The following is a 22,535-nucleotide window of genomic DNA, read 5'->3' on the forward strand; positions in this document are numbered from 1 at the left end:
GAGGCCAAATCTCAGTCTGTGTATGAAATAATATCCAGTTGTTATATTCCAAATGCTGAAAAAGGAAGGGCACCTACAGCTAGAACCTGAAAAACAATCTAGTGAGCAACACTGGAGACCTTCCATTTTCGATTAAAGCAGCCTAAAGCCAAAAGGGCTATGCGCTGGCAGAGTAACCATGGAGATACTTTTGCTGCTTGGGTGAAATTTAACTTGATTGGCACAGCATGCCAAGGGTATTACCAGGTATATACCTGGTAACTTGGTTCTTTGGGGGTTTTCTTACCACTGAGAAGACAAAGTAGCTTCTGGTATAATAATAATAATAATAATAATAATAATAATAATAATAATAATAACAACATGAGAAAAAATAGACAAGATAATACAGTCCAGGTCCATGGATTAAAAGGAAAAATACATATGAGGTCTGTGGTAACTGAGAAGGCTTAGTATTTGAATTAAAATAGTTCATGATACTTTATTACTATGAGAAGTGAAAACAAAAGTGTGTGTGTGTGTGTGTGTGTGTGTGTGTGTGTGTGTACTTTTTTAACATACAAGCTCCTACCACACACATATCCAGGGAAGGTCTACCCTCTCCAAGTACTAAATAAACTAGCAATCTAATAAAGAATTAGTGATAAATACAGATGGAAGGAAAGCCATTGATGTATTCCTAGGGGCTATATTTCTTTAAATTTTGTTTTAATTAGAATTATATTTTAGTTATAAAAGTATTTGATTTAATTAAGTTTATTTTAAATATAGGAAATGACTAAACAGAAAACATTAAAGCATTGTGTTTCTGTAGGGGGGGGAAAACAATCAAATTCCTGAGCCATATGCTTTATCACATATTTTGATCATTCTCACCAAGGATAATTGTAAACAGAAGTGTTCCATCCCCCGGAAAATAATGTGCATGGCCCTTCAAAGGCTGTTAGTTAAATCTTTCTGCCCTCATTTTCTATCTGATGACAGATGCTTGAAGGGAGGGGGAGAGGTATGACCTATGAAGAAATACCAGCTTCTAGGAGCTATGCCTTTAAAAATCTGTTATTTTGGTGGAAACTAAAGTAGAAGCCTGTATGCCTTTGTGATTTTTAAAGGATTATCAGCTCCAGGAGAGAGTCAGACAAATTCTGGGAGAAAATAAGATGTTCCCAATAATATGGTCCACAGGTAACCAAGCCCCAAATCAAAATCTTATACAAGTTCATCTACTAAAGTCGTGTTCATCTTAGCCTTTTTTGAAGTTACCTTGGAAAAATCTTCTCTTTTCATTTTCTACCAAGATCTGTAGGGCAGCCATAGAAAAAGTGAAGAATACAAGGTTTATTTACATACTATAAAAATGTACACTTGAAACCTATGTAATTTTACTAACCAATGTCACCCCAACAAACTTAATAAAAATTTTAAAAATTAAAAAATAAATAAAATATCTTCTTGCAGCCATCAGTTACCTTTCTTGTGTCATCTGTTAGATGTGTTTTATTTATTATTGACTTCCTAGAATAGTTGTGAGGTGAATTAAGTCCATAATTTTTATGACAATTATCACGCCTTTCGGAGAAAGGCATTTTGCATTACCTATTATGAATAAGGTTTAGAAAGATGAATAATGCATGGAGTCCAAATAAGAACTACAAAATGGGCTGCAATCCATCTTTAACATGATTCAAAAGAGTCATGTGTTTTCCTTTAAGAGCAAATGTGTTATGTGGATAGGAATATGTGCCATTGAGATGACATATCTTTTGTAGCATTTGCCCAAAATGTGTTTTAAATGCTGGAATCTTAACAAATATAAAAGTGGACTACTGAGGACTCTTTATGTCAACAACATGGACACAATACAGCTATATTGTCACTGCTGGGGCACAGGCAATTCAGGAGGCCCTTTACCACTGGGCTTCCGTGCGGAAGGTAATGTAAAATGGAAAGGTGAAGCTGTATAATCAAAATACACTGTTATTGGTGGACACTGAGAAAAATAAGACAGTATGAAGAACAGAAATAGCAATGCTTCGGAATCACACAAAACAAGGCTCAGTGTTGGACTGCCCCTCAGCTATGCCACAGCATAGGGCACATCATGTTACCTGGGGCACCAAAACGTCTTCATCTACAAAACAGGGAGTGACAGCTCCTGTGTTGCAATTCACTATGGAAACTGTTCATACATTACACAATGTTTCTAAAGCACCTAGATAGAGCCCAGTCCAAAACAGTCACTCAATGTCAGTTATTATTACTAAACCAAAATTTGCAACATTTTAAAAGGCAAAAATATATTAAAGTCTCATCATTTTTTCCGTAATGTGCTAAGTGCATAAAAATGATAATATCATTATAGCTAACATTTGCCAGACACTGTATACCAGTGGTATGCAATTCTTTTCAACAACTTTATATGAATACTCTGTGAAAGATATTAATTTAGCCTTCTCATTTTACAGTTGAAAAAACTGAGGCTCAGAAAGGGTAAATGACTTGCCCTAGATTCATACCTATAATGAGTAAAGCTGGTATTCCAATTCTCCTTTGCTGAATTCCAAATTCTTGCTTTAACTGCTATTCCAAATCTTCACAAAATGCCAATAATACAATGAAGACACTAGAAATCAAAAAAGTGAAGGTATTTTTCTAATAAGTGGCCAATGTGGGGTTCAAAGCCAGGTGTTTCTGACTCCAAAGTCTATTCTCATTCTGTTTCCACTCCACCTTGGCTGCCTGTTTCACTAATGAAACTCTTAAAAATGAAAACTATTGCAATTACTTTTCCAAAATAAGTGTAATAAACTAAAAAAAGTTTAAACTACTGCTCAAATCAAGGAATGGTTGTTTCACAATATATTTTTCAAACCCTATCCAACAGACAGCTTTGTATTTGATCATAATGATCTTAAAAGAGGCTGAGGGTTGGCTCAGCAAGTTTTAAATTGCTTCAAGTTTTCCCATTGTAACAACAGCACCTTTTGAAAATCCTCCCGGTTTTGTAAGTCCATTGAGTATTTTGTAGCATCTATTATATCCAAGGCAGAGACTTAGATATGCTCCACAAATACTGAGTGGTTACAAAAACACACAAGGTCTTCAGCATTTCCAGAGGGACCAGTTAAAGTAGCTTCAATGACACAAGTTTCTTAAGAGACCGTCATTGCTCTTGCACAGAAACCCATTTTCAAGCTCACATATAATAAAATTTTTATTGAGGATTTAAGAATGAGTTATATTTAATTAATATTTAGCTTTTTATAGAGGAAGAGTTGCATTTTGCAACCAAATGAGGAAGAGTTGCATTTTGCGTCACCCTGGCTAAAGTGATCACAGCAGACTCCCAGCAAGTGTGCACCTGTGTTCCAGGGCGATTGGCACGTGTCAACTGGCACCAAATAAAAGAGCGTCTGAAATCTCAAATAACATCCACAGTATGAAGAAATGTAATTAGAAGATAATGTAATGAAATAGAGGAAGGCAAAATGCAGGCATAATTAACAGAAATTACTCTCAGACTAGGAGATTTACCAGATTGTTGATTTTTGTCCCAAGAGAAAAGATAGACACATCATATGTATCACTTGAAAATTTATTAGGCTCGAAAATAAAGAAAAATTATGAAAAAAATGTAATTTCAGCCCGCTGGAGATAGATTAAGCAATTCTCTAAACATCAGCAATTATTCAGTGTTTGTTAAAGTTTTCTATTAATTATGGAAGTAATATCAGCCTCATAAAACTTTGGTAAAAAAAAAAAAAAGAGAGGGGGAATCATTTATAATCTCTCCACCTTAACGCAACTCCAATTTTTACACACTTCTTCTTCCACTTTTCCTTGTAATTTTCACACAGTTGTGATCGTATTATACAGGAACCTAAGAGTTATCTTTAATAATCCCTTATGCTTTACCTAGAATTCATCACCAAGGCCTACCCATTCGTCTATATAAATAACTCTTGAATCCACCTGCTTTTTTTCACCTGCACAGGTAATACCCAAATCCAAGTCACCATTATTTCCCATCCAAACCACTTCAACAGCCTTTTAAGTGATTTCCTTGCATTTCATTTCTACTTCGTGTTTCCACATTAACGGCCTTTGTGTTCTTTTTAAGCTATGCATTTGATCAAGTCATTTAGTGTTTAAAATGACTTAAAACTACTTCCCCTTGCTTCTAAGATAAAGTCCAAAATCCTCTACAAGACTCAGAAGGCCATGCATGGTTTGAGCCCTTCTTGTCTTTAGCCATTCTCCGTGTGCTCTCTGTTGGTTGGCATCTAGCCTCCTCCTCTGAGCATCTTACTCCCCCAGGCTCCTCCCTCCATGCGTGCCTCTCCTGTTCGCCAACGCCCACTCACCTCCTTTCAGGGCTCCAGTTACACTTCACCTGATAGATGCTTTGCCTGACAACCAGCCCCCCATAATCCAGACTCCATTATGTCCTCCTGCCCTCTCTCATAGTACCTTTTCTTATTATTAACACTAATTATAATTGTAGCTCATTGACGGCTCATGTAGTTATTTCTTTTAACATCTATCTTCCTCACTAAACCAGCAGCTCCATGGGATCAGGGAGCAGGTTAATTTTTGTCTTTATCCTGTTGTCTGCATCTAGTTGAGTGACCACCATAGAATAGGCAATCAATAGTTTTGAATATCTGAATATACACACACAATATTATATCCTGCTTCTTTCGTTTAACATGTTTAATGCATTTTGCATGCTTCCACAGTGTTTTGTGTTCACCATTTTTAATGACTTAATATTTTAAAAACTAAATTTTCAATGAGGACCTAAATACTGATTCCCAAATTCAAATCTATGAAAGTACCTATTCTTATAATATGCACTCTTTTACATCTCAAGAAACAAATATCCAGTATTCTCCATTAGAATGAGAATATCACTAAATTATATTAATTTAGACATCATAAATTTGACATTTATAAGAGCCTTGACTGGAGCTAGGCTAAAGCTGACTTATATTTACTATTAAAATAAAACAAAAAAATACAGCTGGCTACACAAGATAACAATCATCATCATAAAAATATTTCAGAGGACTGTTTATTTACCTTACAACTGTTCTTATTTTTTTCCATTAAGCGGTTAGGAGAGGGGCCTAGGTTTTTCTTTTCTAATCAGCCCCCAAATAATGCTGCTGCTGCTGATCCATTGACACGCTTTGAACAACGAGGTTTTATTGAGGTATGATTTACAGGTCATAAAGCCACTCATTTTGACTGTACAGTTCAACAATTTTTAGTAAGTTTATTGAGCTGTGCAACCATCATTATAACCGAGGGTTAGAACATTTTCATCACCTCAGTAAGATCTCCCATGATCATATACAATTAATTCCCATTCCAACCCCAGCCCCAGGCAACCACTAATCTACTTGCTGTTTTTATAATTCATCTTTTCTGGGCATTCCATATAAATGGGATCATACGATTTTTTTTTTTAATTGGGGAACAGTGTGTTTTTCCAGGACCCATCAGCTCCAAGTCAAATAGTTGTTTCAATCTAGTTGTGGAGGGCGCAGCTCAGTGGCCCATGTGGGGATTGAACCGGCAACTTTGGTGTTATGAGCACTGTGCTCTAACCAACTGAGCTAACTGGCCACCCCAGGATCATAGAATTGTTTAAAAATGGTTCTGAAAAGCAGTAAAAATAACACTGGAGTCTAACTTCCTATAAGATCCAGGTATAGTTTTTATAAATTTTAAACTGTATGCAAAATGTTAGATGAATAAGCTATTTCCTGGAGATGATGTTCCTATCTTTTTGAAAGTCTCAAAAGGATCCCTTATTCCCCACTGTCACTTCAATAAACATCGTGGATGAGAGAAGTTAGACTATCTTTGAAAGATATTCTGCATCCAATAATGAACACAAGTTTTAATCTGGTTCCCACCATGTTTGTGATGAGGGAAATATATGTCTTTCACCTAATGAAATTTTCACTTATAGCCAGAAAACCATTCTAGCACAAATTATTAACTTATTGCACATGTTTCTGCTACATCCTAGGACATAGCCTCAAATCCTCAATACTAGCCCCTTTCTGTGTATGAATGAACATATCAATACTCCTAAGTTGGAACTCTTAATCTAAATCAATGCTAACAAGTGTTCAATATTTCTCCTCATGTTCTCCTTTCATTTGTTTACACAAGCTTCAAACTAAGCAGGTATTAACATTATTCATTACTAAAATGACTATTGCTACACATTTTATCTCCTTCATTGGTGGTTATCAAAATAAGGTCTCCTGGGGTCCTTGATGACTGAGCTCTTAGAATAATAATGCTAATAACACACAAATGTCAATACTTCTGTGTCTGGCAAACATTAATAATCAGACCCCCCTGGGATCCCATCAAAAGCAGCAGCCTTAATGAGCTCTCTGAGGTTGTAGACATAAGTAGGTTAGGTGGGTGGTATCTGACATCTCTCAGGTCTGCCCAACCGAAGTGGCCCCAATCAAAGGACATTTGAAAGCACTCATTTACATTTCCTTTCCGCTGGCAGGGGATTTCACTTAAATACTGGGAAGCACTGTTTTCTAAGCATGACAGTGGATCCACACATTCCTAACTAATTCTACATACATATATAATCCATTTTATAGCATTATATATAGTTACACCGATTGTATCTATTCAGTTAAACCAAAATGCAGTTATATTTCTAGTCTAAGCCAATAATGCCTTTTATGTTTTTCTTCTCTTTCTCTTTCAATCCTTCCAATTTCTCACTAACATATATGGAAGCTTGCTTGCTGAGAAACAGCAAATACCTGTACGGTCTTCTGTTGGCACAGTTCAGTTCAACTAGGATTTACTACCATTCACCCATACTGAATGGACTCTGCTTTCTAGTAGCAAAATACTAACATTGCATTCCAAAAAGAATGCTAGTATGAGTATTCTCAGATTTATTATCTGCAATCAATCAGATAATGGAAAGGAAAATCCTCCAAGTGATATGGAAAATGACCTTTCATGTTGGCATCCCATTTCTAAACACAGTCCCACACAAAATACACCCTTTGGTTAGTTTCAGATTCTTTGGGGAAATTCTAAATGGAATCCTTGCCCTGAAATTTTCTTAAAACTAATTCCAGTTAGGTTTTGGACTATAAAGCCAAACCATGGGGAAAATGAGAATTTAAAAGGCTCTACATCTTTCTCACATAGAATGATGAGCTGCCAAATACAGCTTTAATAAGCATGACTTGTTTAGGAGCAGAAGAGAGATGGAAGGATTTGGAAAGATGCAAGAGCAACTTAAAAAAAAGAGCCTTGTGCTAAAGAGTAAAGGTAAAACATTGAGAGCTTCACCATACTTTCCGTAATGTGCCTTAGAATGCCATGATTTGTATTTTGCTTCAAAATAACTTTAAAAGAAACATTCAAAGTTAATGCCCTAAAAGTAAGATTTTCTCCATCACCCTCTCTCATATCAAGTGGCCCACACATCTGTAGAATGACAACTATAAATTACCACTCTGTCATCAATGCTCACCGGGGAAAAACAAGAAAGAACAGCAGTTTTTAAGCAGATAGCAATTTTATTCTATAAAAGTGACATTAATTGTTCTTAAGTATTAAGAACTGTTTTTAAGGAATCAGAGAATAGAAACTAAGAAAATAAGATTCAAAATGTTTTTGGAATTCCTAAATGCACACACTTCAAATAATACCTGTCACCTTGTCATAAAACCTCAATCACAAAGCCTGAAATAATGCAGGCTTGAAATTATTGTGAGAGCTTTTGTGAATAAGGCATTTGCTCCTGTAGGTGGATTTCAGGAGAATGGAGATATTTTAATGGAAACGTATAAGCATAGACATGCCCTTTCTTTTACTTTAATCTGTCAGGCTAAGAAAAATGATGAGATTTTAAACCTATTACTCCAATAACTAGTTTAAAACAGATTATTACTCAAAGAGCTAGTTAAGTACAGAAACTCATAGACACCCAATTCAATGCAGAAACAGTGCTCCGAGCTACTAACTCTTCGACTCAAATAATAACCCATCTTCGCTGCTACCCACCCATCAATTGAATTTTTCTTAAGTCCTATATCTCTGTAAAGCACAATGAGCATTACTGTCTTGCTCAGAGGAGAAGTACAAATATTCAATATTCTCTGATAAACGTAACTTTTGCCACCCATGGTACTCTCCAGACATGATGTATCTCTACGGTATCACAGAGAGAACTCCTGCTCCTGATGCCATCCTTCAGCACGTGCAAACAAACACATGCTTTAAACTTATGAGCTATTTCCTCATCTATAAAGGAAGACGACATGCTCATCTTCACTCCATCAAAATCCCTCAAAACTACCCACAAAGTTGCCGAGACAGCCTCACTATCTCCAGCAAGAGGGTGTGTATTTAAGGCTTCCTCAGATCATCCTGGGGACCCATGCTGCAGAAATAAAATAAGACTATCAGCCCAGGGCCAGCCGAGAGGCGTGTTGGTTAAGAGCTGGCTTGGGACACCAGCTCTGAGCAGCAGGGCCCCGGTTCGGATCCCACATGAGGGCCAGTGACACTGCCCTCTACAGCTAAGATGCTGAACAACAGCTCAACCTGGAGCTGGGCTGCCGTGAGTCGCTGGCGACGGCATAGGCTACAGCCCCTGCGGCAGTGGGTTGCCATGGGCTACTGTGTGTAGCCAGCTGCCAGTGTGAGTGGCCAGCAGCTGCTGTGAGCAGCCGTCCAGAAGCCGGTGACTGATCTGCCTTGCCCGGGAAGAGTGCAATGATGGTGCCAACTTGGGCCAGTGAAGCAACGTCCTCCACAGCTAGACTGAAGAACAAAAGGACAACAACTTGTCTGTTCCTCTTCCCCGATTCCCCAATGCTGTTCCCCTACCCCAATTCCCCAATAAAATCTTAAAAAAAAAAAAAAAGAATATCAGTCCACCAAACAATGAACATTTGCTGGGTGCTTCTACGTGGTGTACCAAGATCTACCAAGGTTTACTGAGATCTACCCAGAATGTTCAGTCATAAAATTCCATGCTTGGCTATTTTAAATACAAAAAGGCTCAGAGTTTCTGCCCAATATTAAGACTCAGGACTATATATGTTAAAATATTTGTGTGTATACACACACACACACACACACACACACTCATATGTCACAGTCATTGGTAAAGTGAAAAATCATGAAGAAAATTCTCTGCAGCTTTTTAATAGTGATGTGTGTTTAGGGAGTTCCCAAACTTAGGTGTTAAACATTTCCACAACAATGCATACTTACAGAGAGCTTCGGATTTGTGTTTACTAATATCCTGGTATCACAGAGGAAGCTCAAATGCCACAAGGAGAGTGTGTTTGAAGGTAACTCATTAAGCACCCTTATGTAAATAGCTCAGAAAGCAGAGCTGCTTATATTCCAATTGTAAATGTGCCCAGATCTGTTGAATGGCTTTTAGTATCCTCACAGCCTTTCATGTCCCCATCTCCAACAATCAGCTAGTTGTGTAACATGTTCATTTGCTGGGTCAAATTCTTGAGCTGGGGATTATTATCCATCATCTAAGTTGAAAAAAAAATAAATAGGAAAGGATGGAGATTTTAAAGGGACAGAGCTATTCCCTCGTAAGCAAGGAAAACAAAGAAATGGGGAATAGGGTATAATTTAGAAATGAACTGTCTTTCTTAATAATTTCTGAAGCTGAGTGAGGGGCACATGGGGTTCATTATACCATTCTCTATCTACTTTCCTGTGTGTTTGAAAATTTCCACAAGAAGTTGATTTTCTTTTTAAATAAAGATCTCTTCCCAACTTCCCTACCATAATACACTGAAGAAAACAAGAAACAAGAACACAAACAGAGATGTTAAGTAAGCTCCTGTGGTGGTTAATTCTATGTGTCAACTTGGCTGGGTCACAGTGCCCAGATAGTTAATCAAACATTACTCTGGATATTTCTGCGAGGATTTTTTGTGTGGATGAGATTAACATTTAAAACAGTGTACTTTGTATAAAGCAGACTGCCCTCCATAATGTGATGGGCCTCATCCAATCAAAGATCTTGGTAGAACAAAGACTGACCTCCCCTGAACAAGAACTTCTACCAGCAGATGACCTTCAGACTTCAACTGCAACATCAACTTTTCCCTAGGTCTCTAGCCTATCGGCCCACCCTGCAGATTTTGGACTTGCCAGCCGCCATAATCGCATGAACTAATTCATTAAAATAATCCTTCTTGTCTCTCTCTCTCTCTCTCTCTCTCTCTCTCTCTCTCTCTCTCTCCATATATATTTAATTCATCAACCCTACTAAACATGAAGTATGAAGACACTAATGTTGGTTATTTACAACTGTAAGATGGGCATGTGGCCAAATGTCCCTCTTCATCTCAAGGAGCCAAAATAAAAAATGACTAAAAGAGTAAATCCATCCATATGTGCTGGCCATACACTTTACACTGTTATTTTTACATCTGTTTCAGATCCTGATTCATACCATTTTGTATAATTTGTCATTGCTCTTTCTTACTTGGGCATAAAAGGAAAAGGGAATGTAGTCTAAATCATTCAGAAAACACTGGAAGTTATACAGATGGGATGACCAAACTCTTCTGTTTTGATCAAATACACTAAAACTGGGTAGTATGTTCAGAGTCTTGAATACAATTAGACCTGGTTATAATTTGACAATTTTAAATAATCTTATAGACACTTTTCTAACTACCTTATTTATTGAATCTCTGTGCAGAATGAAACCACTGGTAGTGTCAGGGTATATACGGGATGGTAGGGAGGGAAGCCATCATGAAGGAGAATGCTTGCTTACTGACCAAGGCAGAATTAAACTGAACTAATCCAGGAGGAAAACACGTGGGGCACCAACAGGTGGATAGTTTGTGGGCAGAAGCAAAGGTGGATTGGGCCAGTATCAACACTCTGCCCAAATGCTTCCCTTCCTGACCTGAAAGAGAAAGTTAGCCATGAACCTACCTTTTCCATCAGTGGTACTCTACCCTGGACACACCTGTGAGTCACCAAGCATTCTTTTTAAAGCTATATAATCTGCCCTGCCACTGTCACTCCTGGCTCTGACTCGATTCGTTTGCAGTGGGATTTGGGCACTGACATTTTTTTAAAGCTTCCCAGGATTGAGATCCAGTGCAGTTCAACTGGGCTTACAGTTGGAAAGCACCCTGATCACTGATTACAGTCTGTATCATATATATATATATGATAGCCTTTTGTTGTTTCTCTTTGTTAAATCATTCTAATCCCAGAGGGGGAGTGTGGAATATCACTGCTCAGAGAAAATGGATAAAGATACTCTTGCATCCAATTCTTTATTAACTCTCCTAATTTGTAATGATTGAAAACCACTTCTAAGTGATGCTTTCTCTCTATATCCCTATTTAGGGGGGCTGAATGGTGGTCCCCAAAAGATATGGCCACATCCCAATACCTGGAACTTGTGAATATCGAAAGGGTCTTTGCAGATGTAATTAAGTTAAGGACCTTGAGATGAGAAGATCTTCCTGGATTATCAAGGTGAGACCTACATTCAATGACAAGTGGCACAGAGAGGACAGATACACACAGGAAGACAGATACACACAGATAGAGGCAGAGGGTAGAGTGATATAGCCACAAGCCAAAGAATCCCAGGGATGGTCAGCAGCCACCACAAGCTAAGAGAGACTGTGGACCTACTGACACCTTGTTTTAGATTTCTGGTCTCCGGAATTGTGTGAAAAATAAATTGATGTTTTAAGATACCAAGTTTGTGGTAATTTGCATAATAGCCCCAGGAAAACAAGCCATCCACTAAACCCTTCTTTCCCCTATTTTTTTCTCATTCCAGAAGTTCAAAAGCATGAAATAGTGAATTGAGTTGAGAAGATTAGGTGAATAGAAAAAAAATGGTGCAATTAAGATCTTGACCTCTGGCATTAGACAGTGTTGAATGTAAGTCCCAGCTTTGCCACTTAATAGCTTGGAAAGAAATTCATTTCTCCAAGCCTCAGTTTCCTCATTGATAAAATAGAGATGATAATAGTACCTAACTTATTGAATTGTGTAATGGGAAAGTTGTACTTGAACATACTCTGACCTAAATGCATAAATGACATAAAAATGTTTGACAACAGCAGCCATCAGGGCCCAAGCAGAAGGAACCGGGGCAGGTTGGAGGCCCCTGCTGGACCAGAAGCTAACCATTTCATTGCAGGGGAGGAGGTGGAGACGGTCTTGGGGATGGACCAATCAGCTGGGACTTTTCACCAGCTGGTACGGAGAAATTGTCAAGTTTTAACCACCTTACTTCTGAGCTCCAGCTGGCACAGCTTTACTGTTGAGTAGTAGCTGAATACCAGCTTTGCTTAAATATACAAAAGCTGCCTCTGCATTGTATCAAGTGCTCTTGTGTTCCTCTGTAGCCCCCACTGCCCTCCCCCCACCACCATGCTCAATGTTGAGAAACTAAATTTCAACTTGCCCACTCAAAGTAAGTTGGTCAATTTTATTTTGGATGAATACTCAGTCTTTGGGATTTCCACTCCTGTACTTCATGGGCGTGGGAAGTAGTTGTAAGCTTATTTGCAGTGATGTACGGTTCCTCCCTGCTGGCTCCCTGAGCTCCCGAGGAATCAGCCTCTCTGCCTCTAGAGCAGTCCCTTGGAAGTAGCCATACCTATAGTACCTCCAGGTGATCATTCCAGGCACCACAGTACATACTTGGCAGGACCCAGGGAAAAATGCAAATGGAGGGCCCTGGGTTCAGAAATCATTAAGAAGTTCAAGACGGCAACAGCAGAGCATTAACGCAAGCACAGGGGCCCAAGCATGGGGTCCTGTGTGATGACACAGCTTGAGCAACCATGAAGCCGGCCCTGGTTCCAGGAGGCTTCAGGAAGTTCACACACACACACACACACACACACACTCCCACTGGCCTCCAGTACGGGCCCGCCCCACCCCAGGGTGCAACAACTGTCTGGCAGATACACTGACTCTTATTCCTCTGCTGTCTTCTCCTCCCCACAGAGTCACGCAGAAACTTCTAAAACCTGTCTGACACGAGCTCTCACCTGAGGAAGTGTGGGGTGTCTTCTAAAGGTTTCTCTTCCTCTGTCCCCACCAGTAGGTTCTATCCACTGCACCCACGCAGGCCTACGTGGGACGCGTCAGGCAGTCTCCTGCCCTTGTTCCAAATGGGAAGCATGTGACTTGCTGCTTCTTCCTCAGGCCACGTTGGGTTCTGACCTTCTCACAACAGCTACTTTAACTCCACCCCATGCCTGCCACCCTTCTCACGGTCCATGCAATGTCTCCAAGCCCTCAGAATCTCTTTCTCTGACTTCTTTCCAGCCACCAGCTGCCCTTTTCAGCAGCAGAAGGGCTTTCTTCTTCCCCTCCCTGCCTGGGAGGAATTGCCCTTATATCACATCCTCTATCCTTTCTACATTGTGCCTCTTAAAATGCAGCTCCAAGAAGCCCCAGTCGCCTAATGGATAAGGCATTGGCCTCCTAAAATGCAGCTCCAACTTCTGAATTTTGCCATTGATATACGGAGAAAGCTTTTCAGGGGCAAAAAAAAACAAAAAAAAAAAACAAAAAAATTCTCTCTCTCTCTTTCTCTTTCTCAAAGCTAGGCTCCTTTAAAAAATATTATCTCACTATGGAACTTTTATTATTAAACACTTTTTGACCTCACAGTTGAATAATGGCTCCTTATTCCAAGGGTATCCACACTTCCCCCTAAATGATCATTGCCAATAAATAACACACGTACCTTACATAAAGAAATCAAATAGTGCATGGAACATGCTTAGCAGGTACATGGCATTAGTAAATGCTAAATAAATGGCTGCTACCAATTATCACTGTCTATTATTACCTGTGTTATTGGAAAGAAACAGTTTCCATTTCTTTCTCCCCTTACCTAAAACCAGATATGTATAAATTTTTTGAACTTTGAATAATATATACCCTAAAGGAAGGCAAAATATGTTTGTCAGATAAATTATTCTGCATAGTAGGTTCAGAAAATAAATTTACATTCCTGACTCTCTGATAGTCCCACACAAATGAAAAGGATTATTTTATTCCTCAAAACCTCACATAGATTAGATTATAATGATTAGGTTTCTGATATTCAGCCATTTTTTTTATCTAGACAAGTGGCAATTTCAGATGGTTCAATCTAAGAGTGTGATGAGCTAGGCCACTTTTTCGTGACTTTTATTAAGACCTCCTTCCATTTATGGAATGTGAGACCTAGAGAAGAAATTGCTATGGTAACCCTAAGAACCCAACAGAATCACACAATAGGAATTGGGAGAAACCTAGCACATACTCATCAATTTGCAAATCAGGACTTAAGGCCCAGAGAGATGAAGTGAGCTTCCCAAAATATCATGGCCAATTAGTGGCCAAACTAAGTTCTGGCTGTCTACACTGTGCTTCTTTCTACCACACCAGGCTGCCTTTCTCACTTCTTTACATTTGTCAAAATATGTTAAGAATATCACTGAGAAACCCATGTTCTGAAGATGATAACTAAGGCAAATATCAAAAGTTAAATAAAATCAAGAGATAGAAGCGTGTTTTTCAAAGACTTTTGATCAGTGATAATTAAACTTTTAAAAGGAGAAATGTCAAAATCAAGGTGTTTGCTTCTTAGACATCCTAATTTGGAGATTCTCCTGATTAAACTATTTTAAAGTCCCCTTTGTGACCCTACTCTTGAGACATGATTTTTCAGTGTTTCTTGAGCTACCAGCTTCCGGCTCATGCTTTATTGTTATTGCTTCAACATTATCTTCAAACCTCAACTTATTTGCAAATATAATTCATAATTGTCTCTAAAATACTATAACATGTCAAACACGAAAAAAACGAAATATATTAAAAAGCTCTAACCTTAGTTCTTTGTAGCCGTTATAGCTTGCAAAGGAAAAAGACATCACCAACTTGAAACTCCCAATTTAAGTAATGAATACAATGTGCTCATGTGTGACGTCATTCCTAGAAGCCATTGCTGTAACTAGTATTTTGTTAGTGCTGCACAGCTATGGATAAAGTTCTGTTAGGACTCTCACCACAGGCGCTATTCCAATATCTATACAAAATTGACTCATTTAATTTATATCAACCCAGTTAGGGACGTATTGATAATCCCAATTGGCAGATAAGGAAGCTGAAATTTAGAAAGGTTCCATAACTGTCCAAGGTCACACAACCTGTGACAGAATCACTATGAATCCTACCTCCATGCCACCCCATGACCAAGTAGAAGTCTATTCATCCTACTCACTTATGTCCCAGCCGGGACAGTAGTGGCTAAACCATTCGTAAGTCCCAGATTTCATGTGACAAGCTCTATTTAAGATATTCCAGTCTATTTTTCATAATATGAGTCAGATATCCCAGGTGGAGTTCAAAAAATAAGGCCACTGCAACAGCAGCCATGCCAAATCGATCGCCAGATCTGCGGTTTACACCCTTCTCACTATCATCTCCTACGGCTATTTTAAAATATGTCCACACACTCGGATACTCTTCCCTTCCAAAGTGAAGCCCAATTCCCCTTCCCTTGAGTGTAGGCTGTATTTAGTGAATGAATGGAATGTGGTAGAATTGACAATACATGACTTCCCAGACTAGCTCATAAAAGAAACTGTGGCTTCTTCCTTGCTCTCCTCTCTTGGGTCGCTCACTCTGGGAGAAGCCAGCTGCCATGCCATAACTATATTCGAGTATCCCTGTGGGGGGTTCCACGTGGGTAGGGACTGAAGCCTTCTGCCATCTTGGAAGTGAGTCCATCAGTTCCAATCAAGCATTCAGATGACTGACTGCAGGAAAAATTCTAGCTGCAACCGTGTGAAAAACCTCGACCTAGAACCACCCAAGTAACCCAATCCCAAATCCCTGAACTTCAGAGACTGTGAGATAAGGACCATTTGTTGTCTTAAACTCTTAACTTTGGGGGGTAATTTGTTATGAAGCAATACATAATTAATATGCATTTATGCCTAAATTATGCCTTTTCTTGTAACAAAGCAAATAGCCGAACTCCCCATGGCTATAAAAGCTGCCCTATCAGTAAGCCACATATTCTCCTTGGTCCAGGTTCCCTTAGAACATACCCAGGAGGTAGGATGACTAGAGGGTGTTCGTCTTAAGGCTTTGCCTCTGCTCAAAAAAGTAACGTAAGCTTGTTCCTCCACCAGTTACACCATGCCCTATTCCCTAAGGAACATGGGAGAGGAGGGTCAGAATCAGACTGATCAAAATTTTGTTTAAAAAAAGCAAAACTGTGACCTGTAAGATAAGAGCACTATCTCTAAATGTCCAGCGTCTGTGTGATGATAACCATCTCTGTGATGATAGCCTATATCACAAAGTTCTACACTTCAGCAATTGAACATAGGACATATCCTTTAAAAGCAGGAAGCCAGTTATTTCTTTAAGTATGTTGTTTCCCCCTATCAAACTGGAGGCAGTTAGTAAACAATGTAGTAGATGCAATGAGCTTAAAGAGTAAAACCCTCCCTTTGGAAAAGTAACTGTTGCCATACGAGGTGGGAAGTGGTCCTGGGCACTGAAAATCTCAGAAACAGCTCACTGAAGTGAAATGTCAACTCTGTTTTAACATAATGAGGCTAAAACACATTAAGGCTCTTGTCAGTCAAAAAAAGTTTTTTTTTCCTCAAGCGTTAGTCAAAGGGAAACTCAACACAGACATCTAAAAAGCTAAGAAGGCGGGAATTGGTCGTCAACCTTTTCCCATCTGCTCTTCAAACTCAAAAGAGAGTAATGTATTCTTTCATAAAGCTAATGTATTCTTTAGTGATGTCCATTCATCATGTCTGCCACAGTGGCCGCCAAACAGCTCATGTGTGATTTCTTAATGGAGCCCATCATGGAAACAGTGCCACTCCCCCTACCCCCCAACCCCAACCCAAACCACAGCAGGTTGCCAAGCTCAGGGGAAGTGAAGCAAAATGCTTACCCAGCCCTTCGGGGATCCCAGTCTTGTCTTTAGAGTGCTTTCTTTTCCCTCGTTGCTCCAGGCATGGAAGGCCTCCTAGGTTTTCAAAGCACAGTCTCTTGTTGATGAAAAGGAAGAGAACGGCCAGAAGAACAATAAAGACTCCAACCGCAGAAAAGAAGCCAATGGCTTCAGGAGGGACTGGCAAGAGAACACAAAGGAAAAACTATCATCACAATTGAAGTGACCCAATTTTTAGCTCTAATACATGATCCAATTTATTCATAACCTTTATGTTTACTAATGAGAATGGCAACTATTCTGTAAGTCCTGACTCTTGCTGGCATCCCCAGGACTATGTACAGGGGAAAGGAAAAGGACTATTCCAGGTACAGTCTGCGAGTCTGGTTCCTCAGATGACAGAACTCCATACCTTTGCCCAGGTGGTTCTTCTATCTGGACTACAACTCTTCTCACTCCTATCTTCACCCTAATATTCAACTTCAAGCACGCAAACTGTAAGAGAGCTATCCATCAAGTGCATTCAGCTACAAATGGTTGACCAGTGTGATATAAGCAAGTCTCTTAATAATACAGCTGCCTGCAGCTTAAAAAATAATCACTTGAGACAAATTTCAGACATGTACATCTATCAATAATAACGATTAAAGGAAAAGTCATTTCCTGGATACAGTTTTGCAAATCCAGCTATGCAATATGACAATGATGATTATCAATAGTGACAAGAAAATTCCCAATCCATGCCATCCAGCTAAGAAATTAAAATTATATTTTGACTGCTAATATTTTAGAATTTTGGAAGATGAAATACTATCTTCCTTCTTCTCCTAATCCAAAAATCCTGAGTTTTAAATGACCCTGGTTAAGTATGTCTTAGAGTCCCACACATTAAGTTTAGCTCTGAAGTCCATAGTTTGGTTTGGGGTTAAGAGAAGATTTTTCTAACGGAACGACATTTGAGCCAAGACCACATTCAGTAAAGAAATCCAGAAATCAACTTGTATAAAGGAATCAATTACAAAGCAGGTGTCAAAAAGTGTTATTCAAAGGAGTTAGGTATATGTGAAAGCTTATGAAAATGAATCTCCTAAGAGCAGCTTTAGTCCTTGGGCAGGTTTAATATGTGCATTAATAATGTGAAGGGATAATAACACTCACTTCACCCTACCATCCAGAGAAACAGAGAAAGGATGAATCAAACCAGTCCCAACCCCATGAAAAGATCGAGAAAATGAATAAAACTGCCTCACTGAATCTGTCTAGTGGCAAGCCAATAAAAGAACAAACAAAACAAAAAAATAGCAGGCAAGCTAATAGCTCTGTAGTCTGCAAAAAAGATAATCGTGCCTCCTATCAAAGCCAACGTATACCATGAAAAAAAATCTGCTCATATTGATTATTCCCTCCCCCTTCAGAGGCAGCACAGACAGTGGCGCTTACTGGCATGGCTTCAGCCGTCTCATTGCCTGGAAGAAACTCATATTCTACCACTTACTATCTGTGTGACCTTGGGAAAATTATGTAACCTCTCTGTGTTTCAGGTTCCAAGTAATAAAAGGAGATAATAAATAGAGCTACATCCAAGATTAAATGAGGTATCGCAGAGAATAATCTATGTGGCATCTGGCACATACAGAGTTTTCAAGTAGGAGTTTTCACCTTCTTCAGCATCACCACCACCATCTTTACAGAGCTGTTAAACTGCCTGGGAGCAGTCAAATATGGGGTGCATTGTGTGCACTCAGTGCTCTGGACCCCATCTCTCTCCCTTTTACCAAAACAATTATCTCTGCCTGTTTGCCCCTCACTTCTGTATTTTCAACTACTCCCCCTTGTAGATATGCCATCTTGTTCATCTGCATTAAAAACGCACCACTTATCTCCCTTCCTTTAAAAGCCCCTCTTCACCACCTGTGTTCCTCAACCATAGGCCTCTCTCTTTTCCCCTTTCTACACTCATCTCCACTTTCTTACCTTCAAAGCCACTAGCATCATTTACCCAGACTCCAACTGATCCCCATGAACTCAGCCTTACCCTCTCAAATCCCTTCTCCACCCAGTAGCCAGTGATCCTTCTGATATGTAAGTCTGATTTGGTCAACTGCCCTCCTAAAACCCTCTGTAGTGGCCTGAATTGTGGCCCCCAAAAGATACATCTACCTCGAACCGCAGAATCTGGCGTTATTTGAAATACAGGTCTTTGCAGATGTAATTAGGGTAGGATTTAAGACAAGATCATGCTGGATTAAGGTGGGCCCTAAATTCAATGATAAGTGTCCCTACACAAGACTGAAAAGGAGAGGGCACAGAAGAAAGTCATGTAAAGACAGGGGCGGAGACTGGAGTCACGAAGCCTGTGGATAAGGAATGCCAAGGGTTGCCAGCAGCCACCAGAAGCCAGGAGAGAGCCGTTAAGCAGATTCTCCCTCAGGGATTCCAGAGGAAGCAACACTGTTGACACCTTGATTTTGGACTTCTGGCCTCCAAAACCATGAGAACAAATGTCTGTGTTTCAAGCCGTCACCTTCGTGGTAATTTGTCATGTTAACCCTAGGAAACTAATACACCCTCCTCCAATGGCTTTTTATTACCTACAGGACAAAACTGGAATTCTTTAACTTGGTTTACAAGGCCCTTAATGACCTAGCTACTGATTCCAGCAGTTATTCATCATTCCCCAACATCAAACACTGTTGTCAGTGTATTCATCTATTTCTGGTTCCCCAAACACACTCACCTTTAAACAGGCCGTTTCATCTCCATGGGACAGATGCTTCCCCTCCTCTGGCTGGCCCTGGTACTATACTTCCTCCGAAAGCCCTTCTTGCTCCTCTCGAGGAGGCTGGACGTTTCCACTGTGTGTTCCCACCCACAGAGCCCTTGACAGCTTTTTCAACAGTTTTCAAACGTTAAATTTTAAACTTCCTAAGAATGGGGCCTCTGCTTCAGCTCTTCATTGTACTCTCAGCAGCTAGCATAGGGTTTGCACTCAATAAGTATTTGATGCCTAAATAAATGTTACAACACATTGAAAAATGTACGTACTGATGAAAACTTCTGGAGAGAACAGATATACCTCAAGGGGGTCAGTAACACTAACAACACATATGAATTATGTAAGATACGGTATTAAGAAAAAAAGGGTTCATCTCTCATTCATAAGCAGAAACATTTGCACCTAGTAATTAATTCAATTCATTAATGAAGCTAAATTTCCATTTTTGAATAAAGTCTATTTTCCCACTATAAAGCAACATGAGGTTCATTGCATAAAATCTAAAAAATATATTAAAAGATGAAGGCAAACACTGTTAAGACTATGCACTTCCTTCCACTCATTTTAACTTTTCAAGTTGGATGGTGGAGATCACTAGGAATAAGTACAAATCTGTCTGAAACAGAGGGAAGGCTTAGTTTGGCAAGTTTGGTTATTTCAACAGAGTTTATGTTCCTCCCATAATCTATCAATTTCAATTTCATCTTTTTCTATGTGTTCATGGGTACTTAGTGGGAACTCTGAAGAGGTGCATACGGGTTTCTAGCCAAATGCTTTGTTAAACTGAAGGGTAGCTTCTGTACTTTCTACATAGGAAGAGTATCACAGAAATGGCTGACAAGTTGGTAGTGACCCCAGATTTGTAAGAAATGCTTAACCAGAGTTGCACACAAACTGTCCTCTGTAAAAGTGATTTCAAATTCCAAACATAACCCAGTAATTCCACTTCTAGGTATACAGCCAAGAGAATTAAAAATATATGTTCACACAAAATCATATGCATGAACTTTCACAGCAGCATTATTTATATTAGCCAAAATGTGGAAATATTTCAAATGTCCATCAACTGATAAATGAGTAAACATGTGGCATATCCATACAATGGAATATTATTCCACAGTAAAAAAATAAAGTACTGATACATGCTGCAACATGGATGAACCTTGAAACATTATTCTTAGTGAAAAAAGCCAGACACAGAAGGGCCATGTACTCTAAGATTCCATTTTTATGAAATGTCTAGAATAGGTAAATTCATAGAGACGGGAAGTATATGTTGCTGTTCCCGGGATCTGGAGGGAGGCAGAAATGAGGAGTGACAGCCAATGGCTATTGGTTTTCTTTCTGAGGGAATGAAATTATTCTGGGATTGGATATTGACAATGGATGTGCAATTTTGTGAATATAGTAAAGCCAGTGAATTGTATACTTTAACAGGGTGTGAGTTTTATGGAATATGAATTTTATCTCAAAAAAAGTTTAAATTCCAAATACATTTTAACAAAATTGGGAGGAAATATGAGAAAAAATGATAATACTGGGTTGTCGGAAAAGTCATGACGTATTTTTTCCATGTTGCAAAATAGAAATCTGTTGCAAAAATGCGTCATGACTTTTCTGACAACCCAATAGTTTTCTTAGGTTTGGTTTGAAAGTGATTTTCTTCATGTTTAAATATTCTGTAATTTTATTATTATTCAATATTTATAATTTAAAATAAAGCTTAAATATAATAGGTTATGAGAACTGTAGTTAGCAGAGCTCCACCATCAATGTGTAACACTGAACACAGAATGCCAACAGCTCTATCAGAATGAGCCAAAGAGGGCTTGATGCTGCATTTGAATCTAAACAAAATGTGAGGCTTTGGCAGGGAAATAGAAAGTCATTTTGCATCCCACATATACAAATGCTATAGTAAAGAATCAGTATCACATGCATCATCTGTAATAGATGACAAGGGCACATATGTCAAGAAAGTGCCATCTGCAGAGTAACTCATCTGATTATTCCAGTAATTACTAATTGGAAATCAGATGGCTGTGAAGTTCAGTCACATAGTTTACATTGAAAACTTCCTCAAAGTTAAATATATCTCTCATGTTCCACTGGATGGCCCCATCTGTTGATTTTCCAGTAATGGCTCAAGAGGAAGACAGAGCATATAATGACATAAATCGAGAAGCCTCTGCATGTCACACAGACACTACATGTTTGTAAATTTCATTCTATGGTTGTTGAACAGAGTAAAAGAAAAAAGGCTGACCCATTTCAGCCATCTGACTTAAAACAAGAATGAGAAATAAGATGAAAGGAAGCTGGAAGTTTTATTCAACAAAATGGTAAGGGGGAGAATCAGAATTAATGGAGCGATGGCAATAGAACTAATTAAAAAGTAGTTATAATTTCTCAGGAATGAACTTTCTTAAGCACCATCTGAGGACCGTGAGGAATCTCACTTAAAACATGAGGAAAGCCTAAGGTGTGTCTAAAACTCTATTCACTTATACACCCTTGCCAGTATCCATCAACCTAAAAGTCCTGTTTTCAGCGATGCAATTTCAATTTTTTATTCATCCCTTTAAAAAGCAGCATGAGGGGAAGGGATGAGACAATACAAATTGGTAATTGTAATATGGCCTCAGGGATAGGAAAAGATAGTCCAAGGAATACAATCAATAACGTTGTAAGCATTTCTTAGGGAGCCAGATGGACCAATGCCCTTTTGGGGAGTCCACTTCATAG

The 22,535-nt window shown here is 39.0% G+C and overlaps 1 protein-coding gene across 3 annotated transcripts in view; it reads right to left on the minus strand.

Annotated features, from left to right (window-relative positions):
- Window positions 1-22,535, minus strand: part of SYT16 (synaptotagmin 16) — a 210,288-nt gene that overhangs the window by 82,702 nt on the left and 105,051 nt on the right. For 2 of the 3 annotated variants that reach the window (XM_019644425.1, XM_019644417.1), the window contains one exon: window positions 17,015-17,194. In XM_019644425.1, coding sequence (XP_019499970.1) covers window positions 17,015-17,194 — 180 coding nt within the window. Of the gene's footprint in view, window positions 1-17,014; window positions 17,195-22,535 lie in introns of those variants that run through there. The other variant, XM_019644410.1, reaches the window with a different exon arrangement.

Source organism: Hipposideros armiger, unplaced genomic scaffold, assembly GCF_001890085.2.
Source record: "Hipposideros armiger isolate ML-2016 unplaced genomic scaffold, ASM189008v1 scaffold_5, whole genome shotgun sequence".
Taxonomy (NCBI): domain Eukaryota; kingdom Metazoa; phylum Chordata; class Mammalia; order Chiroptera; family Hipposideridae; genus Hipposideros; species Hipposideros armiger.